Consider the following 19,110-nt stretch of genomic DNA (forward strand, 5'->3'; position numbering starts at 1 on the left):
AAAAAACATTCAGTGAGAAAACATTATAGCCAGTGAAAGAAGTATCTTTGAAAGAATCAGTGAAAGTATTTCAAGCAAGAGTAGCAGATGATGAACAGTGATAAATGAGTATAATCTGAAAAAAAATAGGAAGTATTATGGGAAAGGAAAGAACTATATTATCTTCTGGCTAAGGGAACTGAAAGAAAAAAAGGAAGTACAGTGGCATGAGTAAGCAAAGCGAATGCCAGGATACTGATGAAGACATTCAGAGAAGAATGATGTCTAACTGGAAGACATCAAAATTGGACAAAATTCACAAGCGTTCATTAAACATCCTTATCAGCTCATACCTTAGTTCAAAACACAGGAAATGCAGCAAAAGGCTGGAGGGATGGAGCATATTTATTTAAAAAAAAAAGACAAAGGGAGAGAAGGAGGTGGCATTATCCCAAAAACCCTCACCAGTTACCTGAGAGCTCCTTAATGAAACAATCAGTGAAAAAAAAGAATATTTTTTTGATGGGGAGCATTTGGCAGATACCAGAACAGAACAAGGGCCTAGATGCTGTTTTGAGAGATTATTCAAAAGCTCCTGAAAGTGTGTCATGGAATGGGAATCCAGAAGCACCTGGGACTGGGGAGGGAAGTGCATTTGCAGCAAATCACAGGGGGAGAGGAGAGGAGAGGAGAGGAGAGGAGAGGAGAGGAGAGGAGAGGAGAGGAGAGGAGAGGAGAGGAGAGGAGAGGAGAGGAGAGGAGAGGAGAGGAGAGGAGAGGAGAGGAGAGGAGAGGAGAGGAGAGGAGAGGAGAGGAGAGGAGAGGAGAGGAGAGGAGAGGAGAGGAGAGGAGAGGAGAGGAGAGGAGAGGAGAGGAGAGGAGAGGAGAGGAGAGGAGAGGAGAGGAGAGGAGAGGAGAGGAGAGGAGAGGATTATATTCACAGTAAGACACATCGAAAAATATTATCTAGTGACAAGAGAGGAAAGTCTGTCTCATTTGTATTTAATACAGCAATTTGGAATTACATGGTCAGTAGGAAGCAAAAAATAATTTCCCAGTTAAAATTGTAAGGCTTTTTTCTCAAGGAAATAAAAATTTTATTTAGATAGAACAAGCCTATATATACCCAAGAAGTCCTGTTGAAAAGATCACAGGAGATCAAAACAGGTATTGGTGTAAAAAAATACATAATGGCACTAAACATGATAAATGTTAGAAATTCTTCAGATAAACACCAAAGGTGGCTTTAAAGAAACAGTGCTTTCAGAGATATGTACAGTTCCTAAAGGTATTTCAGCATGCAAAATACATTAAAGATAATCAACGTATATGCCGTCTACTGCAGTGAAAAACGGGACCCAAGGGAATGGTATGGCATCCCAAAGCAGAAACTAGCACTGAATTAAGCAATAAATATGAACACAGAACACAGATGTGAGAAAACCTTTCTGTTGATCTGATGATAGAATAGTCAAGGATATTACAGAGAATGAGCGTATGGTTGCAGTAAGCTATATCAGAGAGTGAATACTGCCTAACTGAGTCTCAGGCAATGCTCCAGGACCAGATAGGAAATGCTTCTTCTAACTGTCAGCCCTTAGATAGACAAGATGCAGAGCCAGGGTGTCTGGGAAGAAGCTACACGGCTGTGAGGTCACTTTTGTCGTGATACATAAAGCACTATCTTTCCCACTGGCACATCTATAATACACTCCGTGCACACATTAAATGTTCCTAAGGAGGCACATCTTCTGGTAGTTATTTGAACACATCTTGAGTGAAGAATATTTTTTTTTTTAGCAATGTCAACAACATTGCAAACATACACTCCTCTGACACACGCGTAGCTGTGTTTCTCCAGCTTTTGGCTCATCTGTCCTTGTGTGACCTGCCAAGGACTCCAAACTCATCTTCTCACCTCCTGTGACCTTGTGAAATTGTGACTGCCAGAGAAAACACAACTCATGGCATGTGAAACCAGACTATCTCTACTACTGCTACTACTACATCTCATGAGCCCTCTTATGCCCTGCCTTATCTCCCCATCAGCATAAATACATCCCATCATTCTATGTGCTATATCTCCCTTTCCTTAGCTCCCCTCCAGCTTTTGCCCATTAGGGGGCAAGGAATGCTTACAAAGTAAGGGTGCATTCACTTCATCTTGCAATCCAGCAGAGAGACAGCTGACTTAGCAGCACTTCCCAGCACAGCTAGTCTGCAGCAACCTGAGCAGCAAGGTGAATTCAGCATGGTTACAGCTAACTTGAGTCTTCAGCACTGCTGGACCATTTTTTCCCTCACTTCTCACCCACAATTTAGTTTCTGCTTGAACCCCAAGACCATCAAGCAGTACCCAGTGCACCTGCATGTTAATCAACAGCAAGCAATAAATTCAGTACAGTGGATGAGATGGTATTTTTGTAGGGAGCAGAGACTGCAGACCCTGTAACATGGTATCATGTCCACTTAGCACAGCGTTCACAAATAACACTGAGAAAGGAGAAGAATAGCTAAAACATCATGCAGACTTTATCTTTTGTATCAGGTTCACAAGTAACCTAAGCAACACTGATATGTATACCAGCTGATGATCTGTTCTGTCAGGTACAAGCAGTCCAAAACTCCTGCACTGGACAACTCATAACTCAAACGCCCTGAGAAATTAAATGGGGGCTGTCCTTATAAAACTGAGCCAGGCTTTGTGCCAGTTGACTCACAAGTAATATTGGAAAGATTAAAATAACACATAATTGCACCAGCTCTCTAAATCTGACCAGGGCTCAGAGGATAAATGCCTTACCTCATTACGTTTAAATGCTCTATCTCAATCTGGTTTAAAAGAGAGCAGGGGCTGTGAGCTGCCAATCTGCTGTACTGTTCAGAGAACAGAAATACCACTACAGACTGGGATGTATGCTCCAGCAAAGAGCTGTGCTTAGTATTTGGCTTTCCTTTATGGTCCCCTGATCCTCAGCTCACTTGCTTCCAAGGATCATCACTTCACCCACTATGACTGTGTGTCAGCACCAGTTGAAACGATCCCTTTTCTTGAGAGACAGCCTTTCTGTGCCTGAAGTGTAATGTTATTTATACATTACAGACCACATTCCATCTGCCCAGCTCATGCTGATGGCTCCACCACCACCACTGAGGAGTACCAGCCAAAACAGCGGCTTGCCCATCTGAACCCAGCTCTCAGAGACGAGTCATGCACACTTCATTTGACTTTCAAGTAGGTGGAAGTCCCAGTCTGTGCAAAGAACAGCCAGAGCTAGCTGGAGTCAAATCAGAAAGAGTTTTCCTCCAGCAGGCAGAGAGTTTTTAAGGAGACGGTTTAAAATGGGACAGAAGCCCTGTGAGAAGCTCCAGACAAAAAGTGGAGCATCACTCATCTACATCTCTATTGATTCTAAATTACTGATGACGTATCTGGGACATATAACAAAGGAGACCTTTGGGGCAGTTGTACAAGCAATATCAGCAACCATTTCATGTAAGAATTAGTCTTAGACACCTGTGTACTAAATTGCCATTCTAACCCAGCAATACTGCTCTGCATGTCTTTTCTACAACTGCTTACCTCTTTTAACTTGTCCAGTTCATTTTGCAGTGTCTGCTTGGATACTTCCACCTCAATGATTTGCTGCCGGAGGACTTCATTTTCATCTTCTGCTTTAACTCGTTTCTCCTCCACACTCTCCAGCTCATGGTGCAGTCTGACAGAAACATCTTTGGCTACCTGGTCAAAAGAGCACAAATGCATGAAGATCATCCATGAGGAGCAACAGCTACAGTATGTCTCTTACAGTTAGGAGACAGAGTTAAGCATATTACAGCCCTAGACAGCCAAGAGATTTTTAATTCAATTATGACACTGTTGATGGAACACTCCAAGCCTTCCAAGTACCAAAATGAATATTCATTTCTAATAAAGAAATCCAGAATGAAAATATATTTGATTACCCATTTCCAGCTCCCTCTCCACATTATGCTAAGGCAATGTCATGAACAGCAGGAGGAAACAAGCAGACATCAAAGCTGCCCATCAAAGCCCCAGCACATCATATGGATAAAGCCAAAGACAAGGAATTGTGCTGTAAAGCTGATGGGCCATCGATCAAAGTAACATGTGTGCAGAAGTCACAGCCACACAAACTTGCTGCTGTAGCAACAATCACAACTAAGCAAGAGCGAAATGAAAGAGATACATGCTAGCTTCGGATTTCTGAGTGCAGCCTAACAAGAATAGATATTTACTCTAAAAACATTTGTAAAGGGGATACATCATACAACACAAGGAATTATGGAATTACAAAGCCAACTAACTAAAAACACTCAATATCTTTTCCACTGAAATCTAGGTACAAAATTTTTACTGAGTAATGTATCGCTGCTATTGTTATAAGGTTATAATTCAGTTTCAGTCATAAAAGAAAAATTAGATCTGACATTTTAAAAGGTTTGATGACATGATTTGTTACTCTCATTTCCACTGCTGACAACAAACCATTCCAGTCTCAGGTTTTATGTTCTGTATTTTTAAGTACTATATTAACTACAATTCTAGTTGCAAGCAGTCCCTCTCTACAGATTGTATTTTAAAAACAGCTAGAAGATAGCAATATCAAGAAAGATGAGTAAACCTAAATAAACATCATATCTATGCAAAGTTTTACTTGGTCTTGATGGAAGAATTTCTGAAAGATACAAAAACTGTTTCGGTATGAATGTAATTCTTACAGCTATTTGTGTTTGTAGAGAAAGAGCATTTCGATTCTCTATCTGCCCTGCAAAAATATTAAAACAGTCTGTTCCTGTTACAAGTAACTCACTAGACACTAAGAAATGCAACTTAGACTATTTTTTTTTTAGTTATTTGGCATAAGCAAGAAGTCAAAAGGAAAGAAATAGCACGAACTGGAAAAAGCATATCAGGTTTTGTTTATACAGTACTGCAAAGCTAAGGTTTTCAGTAAAACCAGTAAAACAAGACCCTTTAAATCTTTCAAATGCAGAAATGTAACTTGACTGTATTTCTTTCATTTGAATCTGAACACATGTTTTTTTACTCACTGACACATCTTCTTATGGTGATGATCTGAATATTTGTTCTCCACCACAGCAGAAGGAAATTGGTTGTGACATTTGGAGAACTACTGCTTGTTTCATGTGTCACCCTCACTTCCATTGCAGAGAGCCACATCACAGTCTGCTCTCTTTTGCTGTGAATATGAATCTCTCAACCCACCTTTAAATCTTGTTCCAGGCTCCTAATGAGCTCTCCATCCACATGGCCTGTTTGTGCAACTTTCAAGCTTTTCTGTTCTGCTTTCCTGAGACGATATTGCAGAATGCGGCAATTCTTGTTTGCCCGGTCCAGCTCTCGCCGGAGCTCCTGCAGCTGGTAAACATCTTCCTCTAAATAGCTGTCACGCATTTCTTCCATCTCAGCCCGAAGTTCATCCAGCTCATCCTGTGAGAAGTCAAAACAGTGCTCCATCATACCTCTAAATCTCACCCATGGGAGCAAAATAGGAAACATGCTCACTAGGATACCACATTAATGAAATGATACAGACTGCAACACGCAGCTCCAGAAGCCACAGGAGCAGAAGTTTTAACTCAGCATTGAGTAATTATGCTGAACTAAATCAATGAATACTTGTCATATTTCTATCAACTGCTTTGATAATTAAAAACAAACCAGATGCTCATGTCTCCTGAAACTGGTAACCTTCATTTTACCGTCTCAAATTAAACTTAAAACTGCACAATACTTTACCACTATTTGAACTGGTTCCTTGCTTTACTTAGACTACAGTAAACCTACTTAACCAAGTGCCTCAACATCTCTGTGTGATGTGCCTTTTTAACAACCAACACCTCCTAAAATGGAAATTTTTAGGGAAAGAAAAAAGTGCTTTACAGGAAATACTGTACTGCTCCATATGGAAATGCTGTCTCATCTGAGCCTAACACTGTGCACTGGCTTACTGACACGTGGATTGTGTGCAGGAAAAAGTGGGGTTTTGGTGTGTGCACACACATCTCAATAACAGGACCACAGGAACAAAACAAAACTTGTGCCCATGGGAATAACCTGCTTGTTCTTTTCTGGGCATCATGAACTGTCCCAGTTCCACATTACATCACGAGTAGCACTTGCTCTCTAAAGTCAGATTAAAGATTTACGGCTGAACAGGATAAGCTCTATCACTGCCATTTGTTTAATACGTGCGTGACTGAAGCTCCAAAGCTAGAACTGTTACAAAGGTCTTCCAGGCAGAGGGGTACAACGTATTAAACTACTGCATAAGAGGAAAAAAAAAGATGATTCTACAAACTGAACAAAGCTGGGGGGTGGGGAGGGAATCAAGAAAAAGAGGCAGGAGGAGAATATTTGAAATTAACTATTAATTTTTAATTGATTTCTTTAAAATTGCATTTGATATTATAAAGATAAAAATTTTCTGTGGAAAATATGGCTTAACTAAGATTCCAGGAGAACTTATACTGGAGCTAGCTGCACCGTGACCTCACTTCATATCTGTAAATCACTCTTGGAATACCAAGGATGGCTGAAGATTATTTCACACTTGAAATACCAAGAGTGGCCAGAGAATGTTTCACACTTGTCTCAGGTGGAGAGGGCACTGCTATGAAGTCAGAACCCTTGACAAAGCTCCCCCTGCCCCTGGCTGAACCCTGTCCAATCCCTGCGTGAACACTCGGCCCATACTCTCCTGGCAGTCGTCTCAACCATTCCCCCTTCCCATGGCATAACCACACTGACATATTAATCTTGCTTCATTGGAGCTTTGATAACAAATGCAGGGCAGATCTCGTCCCTGAGCACAGTCCTGACCAGAAGAAAATGGGTAGATGGGTTCTTTAGCCTTGTTAGTAATGTTAGAATTACAGTGTTATTCTTACCAAAATGCATGTATAAAAACTCCAGTGTTTATACAGCTATGGTTTAATTTCAATTAGTTGAGCCAACATAAATTTTGGGTACACACAGGGCCTGTTATTTCCAAAATTACAAAATTACTCTGGGCTCACCAGTGAGGCTTTGCTCCACCAGTACAGCCCACTCAGGGCCCTGCACCATTCTCCTTAGATGCTCTGGAAGGACAGAGAAGTTTTCTCACAAGCCCACTATGTCACTGTACATTCTCAATATATTCAGGTTTCTGCTGCAGGAGCATCCTGTCCCACAGTCTCTCTGGGACAGGTGCAGGAGCAGGATATATGTGTGGATGGATAAACTCAAGGGTTACTCCCCAGTGAGCTGGACCATGATCACACCATACACTGTCTGAAAAGGAACAGTGTAAGCACAGCCTTCGAGGTTACCCTTGCAGCAATAACATCCTCAGAAGTTCCAAATACATTAATTAGGCCCAAACAGTTGACTTCAAGGAAGCAAATGAGCTCTGCAGACCAAACCCAGCAGGATTACTTCAAAACAATTTAGGATCCAGGCTCGATCTACACCTCCTCAGGACACAGCCAAAGAGTCTGGCCAGTTTACAGCCAACACACGGGTGAAGTTTTGATAAATGATGTATATTTTTAAAAAGAAAAACATAGCAATGCATGCTTGATTGGATTGGAAACAAGACCTGCTTTTCTTTTCTGTGTACACACCTATCACCATGCTTCACATTTACAGACACTTTCAAGAGGTAAAGTAAAATTTACCCAGTGGAGATAAGAGATGCAGAAGAAAACACCAAGGTTTTAGAAACTGATTAGAGAGTAGCGGTGGCTTTTGAACCTAAGAAAAGGAGTACACTTGTGCACTATCAGTTTATTAATGAGGTATTTTGGCTAAGGTACTCATACCAAAAGTAGAGTCTTTACCAGTCAGAGTTAACAGAGCCCTATGGAATGGACAGGACAAGAGTTACTTCTTAAGGTTTGTCTGCAGACTCAGGGGTTGAATTTACCTCAATAAGATTTAAATTCAATTAACTTTTTAATGTCAACTTCAGAATGCTAATGTTAGATTAGTAATTTGGTTGTAAATTAAAATTTTGAAACACAAATCCACAATAAAGAAAAACAACTGTCATCAACAAATTAATGGGATCCAGTTTATAATGTGATGTTTACATTTAAGAACTAAGCAATGGCTTTCATTATAAAGTAGCCTGCAATTATAATGTTATTGCTCATCTCTTAAACTTCCTTCTTATCTTTATCAGGTTTTGTTGGCAGTAAATATGGTTGGTTTCTAAAGATAAATAATAAACAATATTTGATTTCAAAGCATTTATTGCAACGAAAATTGGAAAGTGAAACTCACATAATTTTAAACAACCCAATCCGTGAAACACTCATCCCTATGAAACTGAATACTTCCAAATCCTATCTGTGGGCTTGGGAGTTCTCCCAGCCATAAAAGTCCCTCTGTCTCTGTTGGAGAGTGAATCCAATGTCTTTCCTCACACCAAAGTTCCTCAAAAGTTGCAAGCATTGGCATGAGCTATGTTTCTGGAGATAGGACTGTTTTTAACCTCCTGGTAAACAGAAATTTTTTTCCCCTTACGAGCACAACTGTGGCTGTGCAAGCCAGTGTTGTGGGGGTTTATTTTGTTTGGTTAGTTGGTTGTTGGTTTTTTTGTTTTGTTTTGTTGCTGGGGTTTTTTTATTTTTTTTGTTTGGGGTTTGGATTTTTTGTTTGTTTGGGTTTTTTGTGCTATGCTTGCCTCTGGTTTTTGTTTTAAATACAGAGTTTGTTTTTCTCTAGTGTAATTTTGCAGATAAATTAAAATTTAGAATACAATGAAGGAAGCTGTACTTTAAAATTCCACACAGATCTCCTCTCAGAATTTTTTTTACTGAATGGAGTTTCTTTTCCACCATAATTCATTTTCTACTACCAAAATTTTCACCTAGAAATCAGTGTCCTGACTTCTTGTACTTAGAGATATAGCACCCATTGGATGAGCTTTAAAAGAAGGCAACATGAGGCCACAAACAGTTTTGACTGTATAAGGAGCAGAAACTTCACTGTACAGGCTGCATGCAGTGTCAGCCCATTTTCTGCTGTATTGCTGCAGTGATTGGGGCTTCAAACTTTGCAGTCTGTCCAGCCCAGAGAGGAAAAGAAGCAGATTAAATCAGATAGATTAAATCTTTTTGAATAGCAACATAAAGTCCTATTTTTATGTAATAAATATATAGAGAGGAACATGTCACCTCTGGAAAATCTGGCACAGATTTTGTATGTCAGTCAGCACACAATTATAGATACTGGGATAACCTTTAACTAAACCATAACAGTTTAACTTTACTTACAATAAAGACACGATCTCACTTTCTATACAGGCCACAAAGCCAGTGACAAAGGTGTAGATGTTTTTTTCATTTCTTAACAGCTTATTCTCTTTGGCAAGTACTTGTGATTCTGCTGTGGACACTGAAGGAGTATGGTAACAGATCCTAAGTCAGAGCTGTTACAATTGCATCTGGAAAATCAGAACAGCTTAAACTCCTCTTCTGAAGTGATCCATGCACAGAATATGAAGGAATCTAAGTTAAAGACCCATGGAATGGGAAATTATAACTCAAACTATGATGGTGGTACTTACTAAATGGCAAATTACTGCTCTGATGGAAAACATTTCAAATCAAAGGTAAATGCAGCAAAGCCAAAACTCCCAGCGTGGTGGTTTGCAAAAAAATGATGCTCTGGCTGCAAGGCAGATGGAAATAACAGATAAACCAAACCCTTGACTTAATTAAAATGTATTGTTCTTACTACTCTTATTATTGTGAGTTAGAATTAAAGCTCTTTCTCTCAGGAGGTATTGAGCTTCATACTATAGACTTTAATATTGTAAAACTGAAAAAAGACATCAGAATAGGCACTTAAAAGTAATTAAAACAAACAGGCAAGAAAGCAGCCATGCCTCTTTGTTCATCTAAAAATGGAGAGCTGCTCCCTTCCTCAAACAGGGAGGACCTGCTTCAGCACCCCAAAGTGGCAATTGAAATTGAGAGGTTAAGTGCTGGCATCAGAAGCTTCACTTTGCTGTGCATTCCTGAAGGGAATGAAAGCCTCCTCTTGATCCCTTTTAATTTAATGGTAATTATGCTATTACTTTCAGTAAAAACAGCATGAGGCAGAGTGTCCTGCAAGAAGGAATATTGTTCATGAAAAGCTAAACTGCTTTTCTTTCTCGATGTCACTCTGGTCATCAGAAAAAAAAAAAAAAAGAATGGTAGCGTGTTTTCTAAGTGGCAGCTCTTTCCAAATTTGCAGTAGAAATCCAAGTTGCACCAGCCCCTGAGTCTTTCAGCATGTGGTTTCACTTTGCCCAAATGACTTCCTAAAGACCAGCCATTTGGGGTCTAATAGGAACTACTCATCTGAGAGTTGTGGGTGGCTGCAGGGGCACAGAGCCACACAAATCGCCACTCTAGTAGCAGGAGTCCCCGAGACTGCAGCTCAGAAGCAAGAGAATTAGGATTCTCCATCTGCCTGTCAGCATGCCCAGGCAATGTGAACTGGCTGAGAAGGGGAAAGCCTTGTGTGCAATTTCCATCACTGTGTAGCCCAGATACATACTGATAGGTCATTTTCTGTCTGTATTGTGCAAATTGAATACTTGCCTGTCAGAAGAGAAGTCATTATTCATTAATACCTTTACTGATGTCATGCTTGTTTATTACTGATTTAATTATAATAAAGTATAATTAAGAACAAATTATAGGAATATGCCTTGTTTATGATTCTTAAAAAAAAAAAAAAAGAGAGAGAGAGAGAGAGAAAAGGTGAGAAGGTCAAGCCATGCAGCTATTACACTGAGTAACCCATCTGAGTCATTCCCACTGAAATGACCACGAATACTTGCATAACTTATGGGCTCTGTCTACCCAGCCAGTCTGGTTATGATCTGTAACAAGGTTTGAAAACAAATTTTTTAATCATCTCCACCAACTGCACACTCATTCTGTCCACAGAGCATGCAAGAAACTGATTCCTTTCGAAATAAAACAGAGACCTACACTCCAAGCATGCATCAAATGTGCTCCATTACTTGAGTCCTCTGGAGAGCTTTAAAACATGTGCATGATGGGGATGTTTTGTTCAAGGGGCCAGACTAAATGCAGTCCAAAGCAAGACCACTAAACTGAGTATAAATACAGAGGAAGGGTCGTCTGCATCACTTGCATTTAGGTCAGCCTGCTGATCTACCTTCAGTGAGATCAATTACTGCCTAAAATAAAAAAGCTCTTATCTCAGAGTCTGAATAGAGACTAAATAGTGGAATGCAACCATGTGTCAAAGAAATCTTGAAAATTATTATTAGGGATAAATTACTTGCAAAAAAAAGCATAAAAGATACATGGATACTGAATTCATTACTCTATGAATACAGTTATGTACACTGGCAAAGTCTTTTAAGGCTCCAGTGAATTAGAATATGTCAGTGTCTAGAAGTGATATATTAAGTTGAAAATACCCGCAAACTAGGAAGACAAAACCACACAAAATCAATAAATTGTATAGTATTTAAGAAAATGCAAATTAAGGAGGAAATTCAATTATCTATGCAAAATATGTTTATTATTTTACCCAAAAGTCATATTTATAGGTTTTGTCAGTACTATTTTCTAAATGGAAAGTCATTTCATATACATTTAGTCAAATGAGGGGAGAGTGGGGAAGCGAGGAAGAGTCGAAATTACAGTGGGTAGCTGCTATTGCACTGGCAAATCCAGAGCTTCTAGAAAGTCCTTGATGAATCTAAGATTCATGAACTGTGATTTTACATAATCTCTGTTTTCATGTTTTAAATATCTCAAACTGTCTATATGTAGGAGATTCTGCTGCTGCTGCTAAGGAATAAACACATCCCCCATAGCACTTCTCAGCAGAACTGCAGCAGGGAAAAATATGCTCTGAAAGGCTTTGATTGGGAAGAAAGCAACAAGCATTATTTTTGCCTCTTGCAGAATATGTTAATGAACCCCAAGTCCCTGGGCCCCTGATGTTATTATTTAGCTCCAAAATCAGACTACTTTACAAGTCATGCACCAATCCAACGTGTTCTGAAGCTTGTGCACAAACCAAGATGTGAACTGAAAAGGCGTAGGACCGTGAGCACCTGTTGACTTCAGGGCTGGTTAATTTTGCGGGATCTGAGAGCGAGAGCACAGCATCTGGCAGCTTTTCTGCTTCATTCAGGCATTAGCTACAGTATTGTTTATACACATATCCTTGACGAATCTGTTCGAGCACTCATCAATGGCAACATCAATAACATTTCTTGGGGGCCACCAAGAATCGCCTGGTGCATCACACGGCTCCTCCCCTCCAGGCAGGGTGGGGGCTGCCAGGGACTCAGCTGGGGCTGACGAGGCTCATGGCCTCGCTATTCTTCCCCCAAAGTGACATCTCCCCTGGCAGCTGACTGTCCCTCCGGCTGAGCCCAGCCACGGGGGTTTGTGTCCCGGGCAGGGTTACCACCTTCCTTCTCTCCGGAGCCGCCACTCTCCACGTGGGAAAAGCAGCATGTCAAGCAGAGATGTGGGATGAGCTTTGTTTTGCTAACCCTGGTAACCCTCACTAAACGGAAAAAAAAAAAAAAAATTGGTGCCATCACTTTGCATCGTTTTTGCTCTGCAAAACCCTTTGACATCCACAAAATGCTTGCAGGTTAATAAAAGAAACAGAGAGTTACTCCCCTTGAGTTCAGCAGAAGCCTACAACTCAAAGAGCTACAGTTTCAAGTGAGTAAAGAAACACAATATAACCTCACATGACACACGTTGTGATTTTAAACAAAACTGAACATATTTGAGATGCATTAGAGTGGAATAAGGGGCCTGGAGCGGTCCCTTTGACAATTTATATCCAGAATATGTCACAGTTACAAATGAATATAGAAAGAAAAAAAAGACAAAGTAAGACAGAAAAGACAGTTATCTAATAAATCCAAGATAGTATATTTCTGTGCTAATCCACGCTGTAGCAGCATTTCCAGCATATTGAACTTGTTATGATTGAACACATAGGCACAAAGGCACAAAGAGAAGGCCAGGTAAAAAAAAGCACAGCAAGCACCAGTTTTATTTTAAGGAAGTGTAGGAAGTGTCATGCCTCATGTAGGAGGCTGCTTTTACATTATGGCCATGAAGGGTGCAAAGAGAAAAGGAGCGCGTGTTGTGACTAAAACACCACTGCTGTTTCTGCTAGCACATTTATTTAATTAACACAGTCTAAATTAAAGTTTGGCTGAGACAAAGAAAAAAACATGTCTAACTGCTAAAATTTGGGCCTTCTTCCTTAACATTCCTCACCCTTCTGAGGGCTCTGTACCACAAAGGGCTTCTTCCCAAATTTCCCCAGGACTCACATAGTGAATGACACTTCTCCATGTGCTGGACACTTTATAGTAAAATCAAAAATCAACCACTTGCGTGGGCAGTATTTTGCTACTACCAACAGGACTGACTAGCAATAACTAAAACTTTATCTACAACCAGCAATTACCAAGGATCTCCTTGTCCTACAGGGTCAGGCACCATGACATAATTTCTCTTTTTTGACATCAACAACTATGTGATATCTTTTAAATGCTGTTGTAGTATTACAGCCTTTCCCCACAGGTAGCTGAAATAAGGTCATGCAAGGAATACATGAAACTGAAATCAAAGATAAAATTTCACAGAGGTAGTAGAAGAGAGGCTTCTCAATGTAAACACTGCTCCTCATGCACTTCGACAGCCTTAGCTTTGCATCTAGTGGCTAGAGCCAAATTCTTATCTAGAGTAAAGTCCTGGAAATATATAGGTGGAAACTTGATACCAAGTTAAAATCTGGCTCATGGTAAAAGTTTGAGATGTTTGCAGAAGCAGGAGCTTGCTGTACATTCTGGAAGACTTTCTAGTCTTTAGTGCATAGAAAAAAAACCAAATGATTGTGTTTGTTTTGTTTTGTTTTTTCCTTTCTGGTAACACTTTAATCTCTAGTAATCTTTAGCACTAAGTCTCTGTGTGTTTGCATGTGCGTGTGTGTATCTTCTATAACCTGTGTTACAGATACACGAAAGATACATGAAAGATCTTCCTACATAAAAGTTTAAATTCTCTGAAAAAGACTTCATGATATGCAGTTAGGGCTGCACTCCAGCTGCAGGGAGGGATAAGGAGGAGTGAAACCCACAAAATTTGGCTTGTGGCCATGCTCAGGAAATTAACAGTTTCTTCTGGGATTTATCTAATCATTTGTCTATTTACAGTTGACAGCATCCCTGTTATCCCTTAGCCCCCTCTGGAGAAACACAGCTCACTCCAATGCCAGCCCAGAGAACTGCATTGTAAAAAAACACACAGAACAAACCCACAAGTAAACAACCCAGACAGTGATGTGGTTTTAATTTGCAGATTTTTTTATAGGTTTCGCTTGGAAAGCCAAATGAGGTTCGGGAATTCTCCTGATAATTTTTGCATCACTGGGCTGTTTCCAACAATTTCGACAGAGGAGCAGAACTGAGATCTCACACACTCAGGTGGCCAAGCAAAGCAGACAATGTACTAATTTCCCTCAGAAGAGGCAATAGTGTTAGTTCATGGCTTTCCAGGCACCAGGACATGCCTACCAAAGAAAGAAGTCTGTATTATCCTACCAGACTCAGAAATACTTTTAGCATGATAAAGTCACAGTCTGAGTCAAAAAAAAAAAAAAAAGAGTCAGGACACAATTACTGTAGATGATGAAGACATCAAGGTGAAAGATCTGAAGACATTGTTGCACAGGGTGAAAAATTTGGAATGAAGCAGAATGAAGTTCTTCACCTAAGAATTGCCATTGTCAACTAGGTCCCACGATCACACGCTTCCTCAGGTATGACACACTAACAGGGGTCTGCCCTAGACAACTCAGACACGCTTTTTTTTTTTTTTTTCAGTTTCCCATAGTTAAAAATCACTTTCAGTATAAAGAGAGCTTGACACGCACTTTTTAATGGGTTTAAGTATATAATACTCATATACCTGTGCAAATCCTATAATGCAAGGAGATGCTCCTTGACTTCATGACTTCTAACGGCAGTGCCAGCTAGCTACTCCTTAAGCGATTCCCATTATCAATTCTGATCTCACTACATCTCGTCTTGCTTCTAGGCTGTCAAATAAAACAGAAGCTTGTGATAAAGGTTCTCTGTGCTGCTCATCTTTTTATAGACTATTACATTTCCCTACCACACTCGAGTTTCCCATCCAATGAGTGCTATAAAAGCTTTGCTATGAGCCAATAATTTTTATTGGTCTGGTTTTGTATTATCCTTTTCTAGATGACCAACAGTGCCCACAGTATTTCAGGTACACTCACTGACCTGTGAGTGTAACAGCTACCGTTCTATCAAATATTGCCAGATTTTCTTAGTTAGTCTCTGTTCTGTTCCCACTGCAATCTAACAATTTTTGCAGATTTTAATTTCTCCTTCTCTCATGATGCTCCTGAGTTAACGCAACACACTTAAACAGAAAAGTGCATACTTTTTCCCTCCCAGCACTTAAGATTTTGAATATAAAGTTTTATTCACCATCCTCTGCCTTTATTTTTCACATGTTCCTCAGGGGTTAACTTTATGATTAAGTTCTCTCTGGTCTTTGCTGGACTTGACTTAAGCTAAAATACTTAATGTCATCTGAAAATTTTGCTGTATCATTGCTCACTCCTTTTTCCAGTTCACTAAGCAGCACCAGACCCGGCAAAGAACCTTGCAGCACCCCTGCTGTTACCCTTTTGCTATGCTGAGTATTGTTTCCTGTACCCTAGCCAAAACCCCTTAAAGAGTCTAGCCTGTATCTTTATCCTCCTTCTTTCCCAAGGTTAACTCCACTTCTTATTTGAGTAAGAATCCTAGATTTTCATGGATTTCCATGGTTATTTTGCTTGACAACAGGGTGTTCCCAATATCAGGGAACAGAGACTGTTTTCACCAGAGGCAGCGTCAAACAGTGGCTGTGGTTACAGGATTATCTCAGTTTATCTTATTTATAGATCTTTATGGATGTAGCTTCTTTGCTCTGCCAAAAGATCAGATTGTAAGTACAAGTCCAACTAAAGGTTCCCACAGGTCAGTCCAGCTCAGAGCTCGCCTGAATGTAGCTTTCCTGTTTTTTCTGAGGATAGAGTCATAGTGATGTACTTTTCTACCTGTACAAGGATGCAATGACACTTTTTTCTTGCTGCTCTTGTTCTATTAGTACTTCACAACGAGTGGCTTCACTTCTCAGTGATAAAGCGACACAATAAGCAGAGCAAATAATGCTGTCATCCTTTCCACATCAAATGAGGGAACGTGTTCCTTCGGCTTTTCCTAAAGGGTGATACTGAGGAAAACAGTTCCTGGAAAGCAAAGTCCTGCTAACCACTGGAGTGTTCGCGGTGCTTTAGAAAGAGTCGGGGTTTGCTGAGCTACCACCGCGTCAACCAAACGCAACACTGCCAGGGTACATGTTGCATCGGGCTGACGTTCATCCAGCGCCCACAAATCGGGCTTTGCAGGGAGTCGCGATCATACGCTTAAGACCCTTATCTGTCCTTAAGCCGTGCGGCGGGCCCGCTCCGTGGGGGCGCGGAAAGGGGGGCCGAGGCACCCGGCTGGTTCTCCCTGCCCCTATTTCTCTCCTGCGGGTAAAATTTGCCATTTGGTCCAGCGGGGACGGGGGGGGTCCTATGGGAGGTGACTCCAGACAGGGCGAATCTACTTCCTCCCCCCTTCCAAGCGCGGTCCTCGCACTCCGGGGCAGGAGGGGGCAGCCCTTCCCTACGGCTGCCGCCCCCTGCCCTTCCCTTCCCCGCCGAGGCCGGGCTCCGCGGGCGATGCTCACCTTGAGGTACTCGTTCTCCGAGCGCAGCTCCTCCACCTCCCGCTGCAGCTCCTCCGGGGCCGCCGGCGGCTGCTCCCCGCGGCTCGGGGCTCGGCCCCCGCCCGTGGCCGCAGGCAGCGCATCCCCGCGGGAGCCGAGGGCCGGCGGAGCTCCTCGCCCGGGGCCGGGGCCGATGCGGGGCGGCTCGGCGGCGGGATGAGCGGCGGGATGAGCGGCGGGCGGCTCCCGCTCGCGGTCGCTGGAGCCGGTGCCGGACTCGGCGTCGCTGCTGGCGGCCGGGGCCAGGCGCTGCTCGTCGGAGAGCGGCTCGGAGGGACAGTCGGAGAGGTCGGAGCTGCTGTCCGTGTGGCCCACGCGGGCCAGCGCCGCCGCCGCATGGCCGCTGCCCGCCGCGGCGCCCCGCTTCGCCTTCCTACCCTTGCCGGGCGGCGGGGCCGCCTCCCCGCCGGGCTGCCGCCCCGCGCCCCGGCCGCCGGGCCCCGGCTCCGGACCGCGGGCCGCCCGCTTGGCGCAGGGGGCGGCCTTGGCGCCCGCCCTGCCGACGGCGGTGACGGCGGCGGCGGCCGCCTTGCTCCCCGGGGCGGCGGGGCGGCGGGAGAGGCGGCCCGGCGCCGCCAGGAGCCCCGCGGAGGGCTGGTGGACGCCCGGGTGCGGCGACGAGGGCGCCCGGGCGGGGAGGCCGGGGGACTTGGGGGGCGCGGGCGGGGGCTTGGCGGCGGCGCGGGCGTGCAGGTCCTTGAGGAAGGGTCTGGCGGGCGACGGGGCGCGGTGCAGCCGCTTCTTCTCGGCGTGCGGGTGGTGGTGGCCGGGCGAAGGCGGCGGCGGCCGCAGCGCGTCGCCGGGCCCCGGGCCGGGGCCGTTCAGCGCCTCCATAGCGCGGGCCGGGGGCGGCGGGGCGGCCGCGGGGGCGCCCGGCGGCGGCAGGAGCGGCGGTCCCCGCGGGGCGCGGCGACAGGACGGGCAGCCTCCTCCAGCCTCCCTGCTCGCTCTCTCATCACTTCTGCTTCTCCCAGCCACAGCCCTCACACTTTTCTTTCTCGATCCCCCTCTTCCTGCCCCCCCACCCCCACCTTCTCCTCCTCCTCCTCCTCGCCGCTCTCTCCCGAGCACTGATTTGTTTCAATAAATCGAGCTCGAATCCCCCGGTGGCAGCCGTCTCCTCCTCCTTCCCCTCCCGCTCTCCTCTCCGCCTGGCTCAGCTTGTGATGCTGCCCAAGTTGTGATGCAGCCCAAAAACCCGATCTTTTCTCCCTCAACCCGAGGCCAAGGCGTGTTTTCCCCGCCGCCTTCGCCTCCGCTTACAAGCCCCCCGCTCAGCCCACCGGCTCCGCTAACCCCATCACTGCTCCTGCTCCGGCTCCAGCCGCCGCCTCCGCCCGGCTCCTGAAATAGCCCCGCGGCTGCCGGGGCCGCTCCGACTCGGCGCTGCCCGCCCGTGCGCAGGATCCGCCCCCTCTGTCAGCCAGCCAGGCGGCTCTCCTCCCGCCCGGCAAACTACTTTCCTCGCACGCTTTATTATAGGGACGCCTCTGCCAGCCTCTTCCTATCAGAAAGCCTCATTTAGGGAGAAATTTTGATTTCCCAGTCATGAGTTATAGAACGTTGCCTGTTTTGGTTGTTTTGGTTGTTTTGGTTTTCTTTCCCCCGAGCTAAGACTTCATGGAAACGCTCTCTCCAGAGACTGGCAGCAACAAAACAACAGCCACCGCATTATCTCCCTGCTCAAGGCAGACGCAGGTTCACCTAGAGGCAGAGCCGTGTATCCGAGGATATTAGCAAGTTCCTGGCTCTGGCTGAACTACAAAAGACACGGACCCGTCCTTTTGGAGCACAGGGATGTGAAATTGCAGCCCTTACATTTGCAAAGCACCGGGAGAGCAAATGAAAGGGGGGAGAGGATGAGGCGTGGGAAAGAGGCACGGCCTCACTGGGCACAGCAGAGCAGCACCGGCCGGGATGTTTCCGATTCTTCCGCTGGGGCACAGCGGACCTTGGAGTAGCTGCGGTGGCTGCCTTATCTGTCAGACCAAAGTGGTAAATGCGTGCATAGCTTCTAGCTTAGCCTTGGGAGGCTCGGATCATGCACGTCTGGACGTCAAGGACTGCAGCGCGCTCGGGGGAGGACAGTCCCGGACATTGTGGGGGGGATGGGAGGGTGGGCAGCACCCTGCGGCGCTCCAGGTGCCCCGCTCTGCTCCTCTGGCTCAAGGCGTTACCCCGAAAGGCAAAAGCCTCACCGGGCACCGCGGGGCGGGTGGCCAAGGCTACACC

General features: G+C 44.2%; 1 protein-coding gene across 9 annotated transcripts in view; it reads right to left on the bottom strand.

The window, feature by feature from the left end:
- The window catches only part of MTCL1 (microtubule crosslinking factor 1), a 103,563-nt gene extending 85,662 nt beyond the window's left edge, over positions 1 to 17,901 (bottom strand). For all 9 annotated transcript variants that reach the window (XM_066329151.1, XM_066329126.1, XM_066329115.1 and 6 more), the window contains exons 1-3: positions 16,840 to 17,901; positions 5,231 to 5,455; positions 3,563 to 3,721 (exon numbers count right to left, since the gene is read on the bottom strand). In XM_066329151.1, the coding sequence (XP_066185248.1) occupies positions 3,563 to 3,721; positions 5,231 to 5,455; positions 16,840 to 17,712 (1,257 nt within the window). In that variant the 5' untranslated portion in view covers positions 17,713 to 17,901. The remainder of the gene's footprint in view (positions 1 to 3,562; positions 3,722 to 5,230; positions 5,456 to 16,839) is intronic.
- Positions 17,902 to 19,110: the final 1,209 nt, after the last annotated feature.

Source organism: Sylvia atricapilla, chromosome 1, assembly GCF_009819655.1.
Source record: "Sylvia atricapilla isolate bSylAtr1 chromosome 1, bSylAtr1.pri, whole genome shotgun sequence".
NCBI classification, from domain to species: Eukaryota; Metazoa; Chordata; class Aves; order Passeriformes; family Sylviidae; genus Sylvia; species Sylvia atricapilla.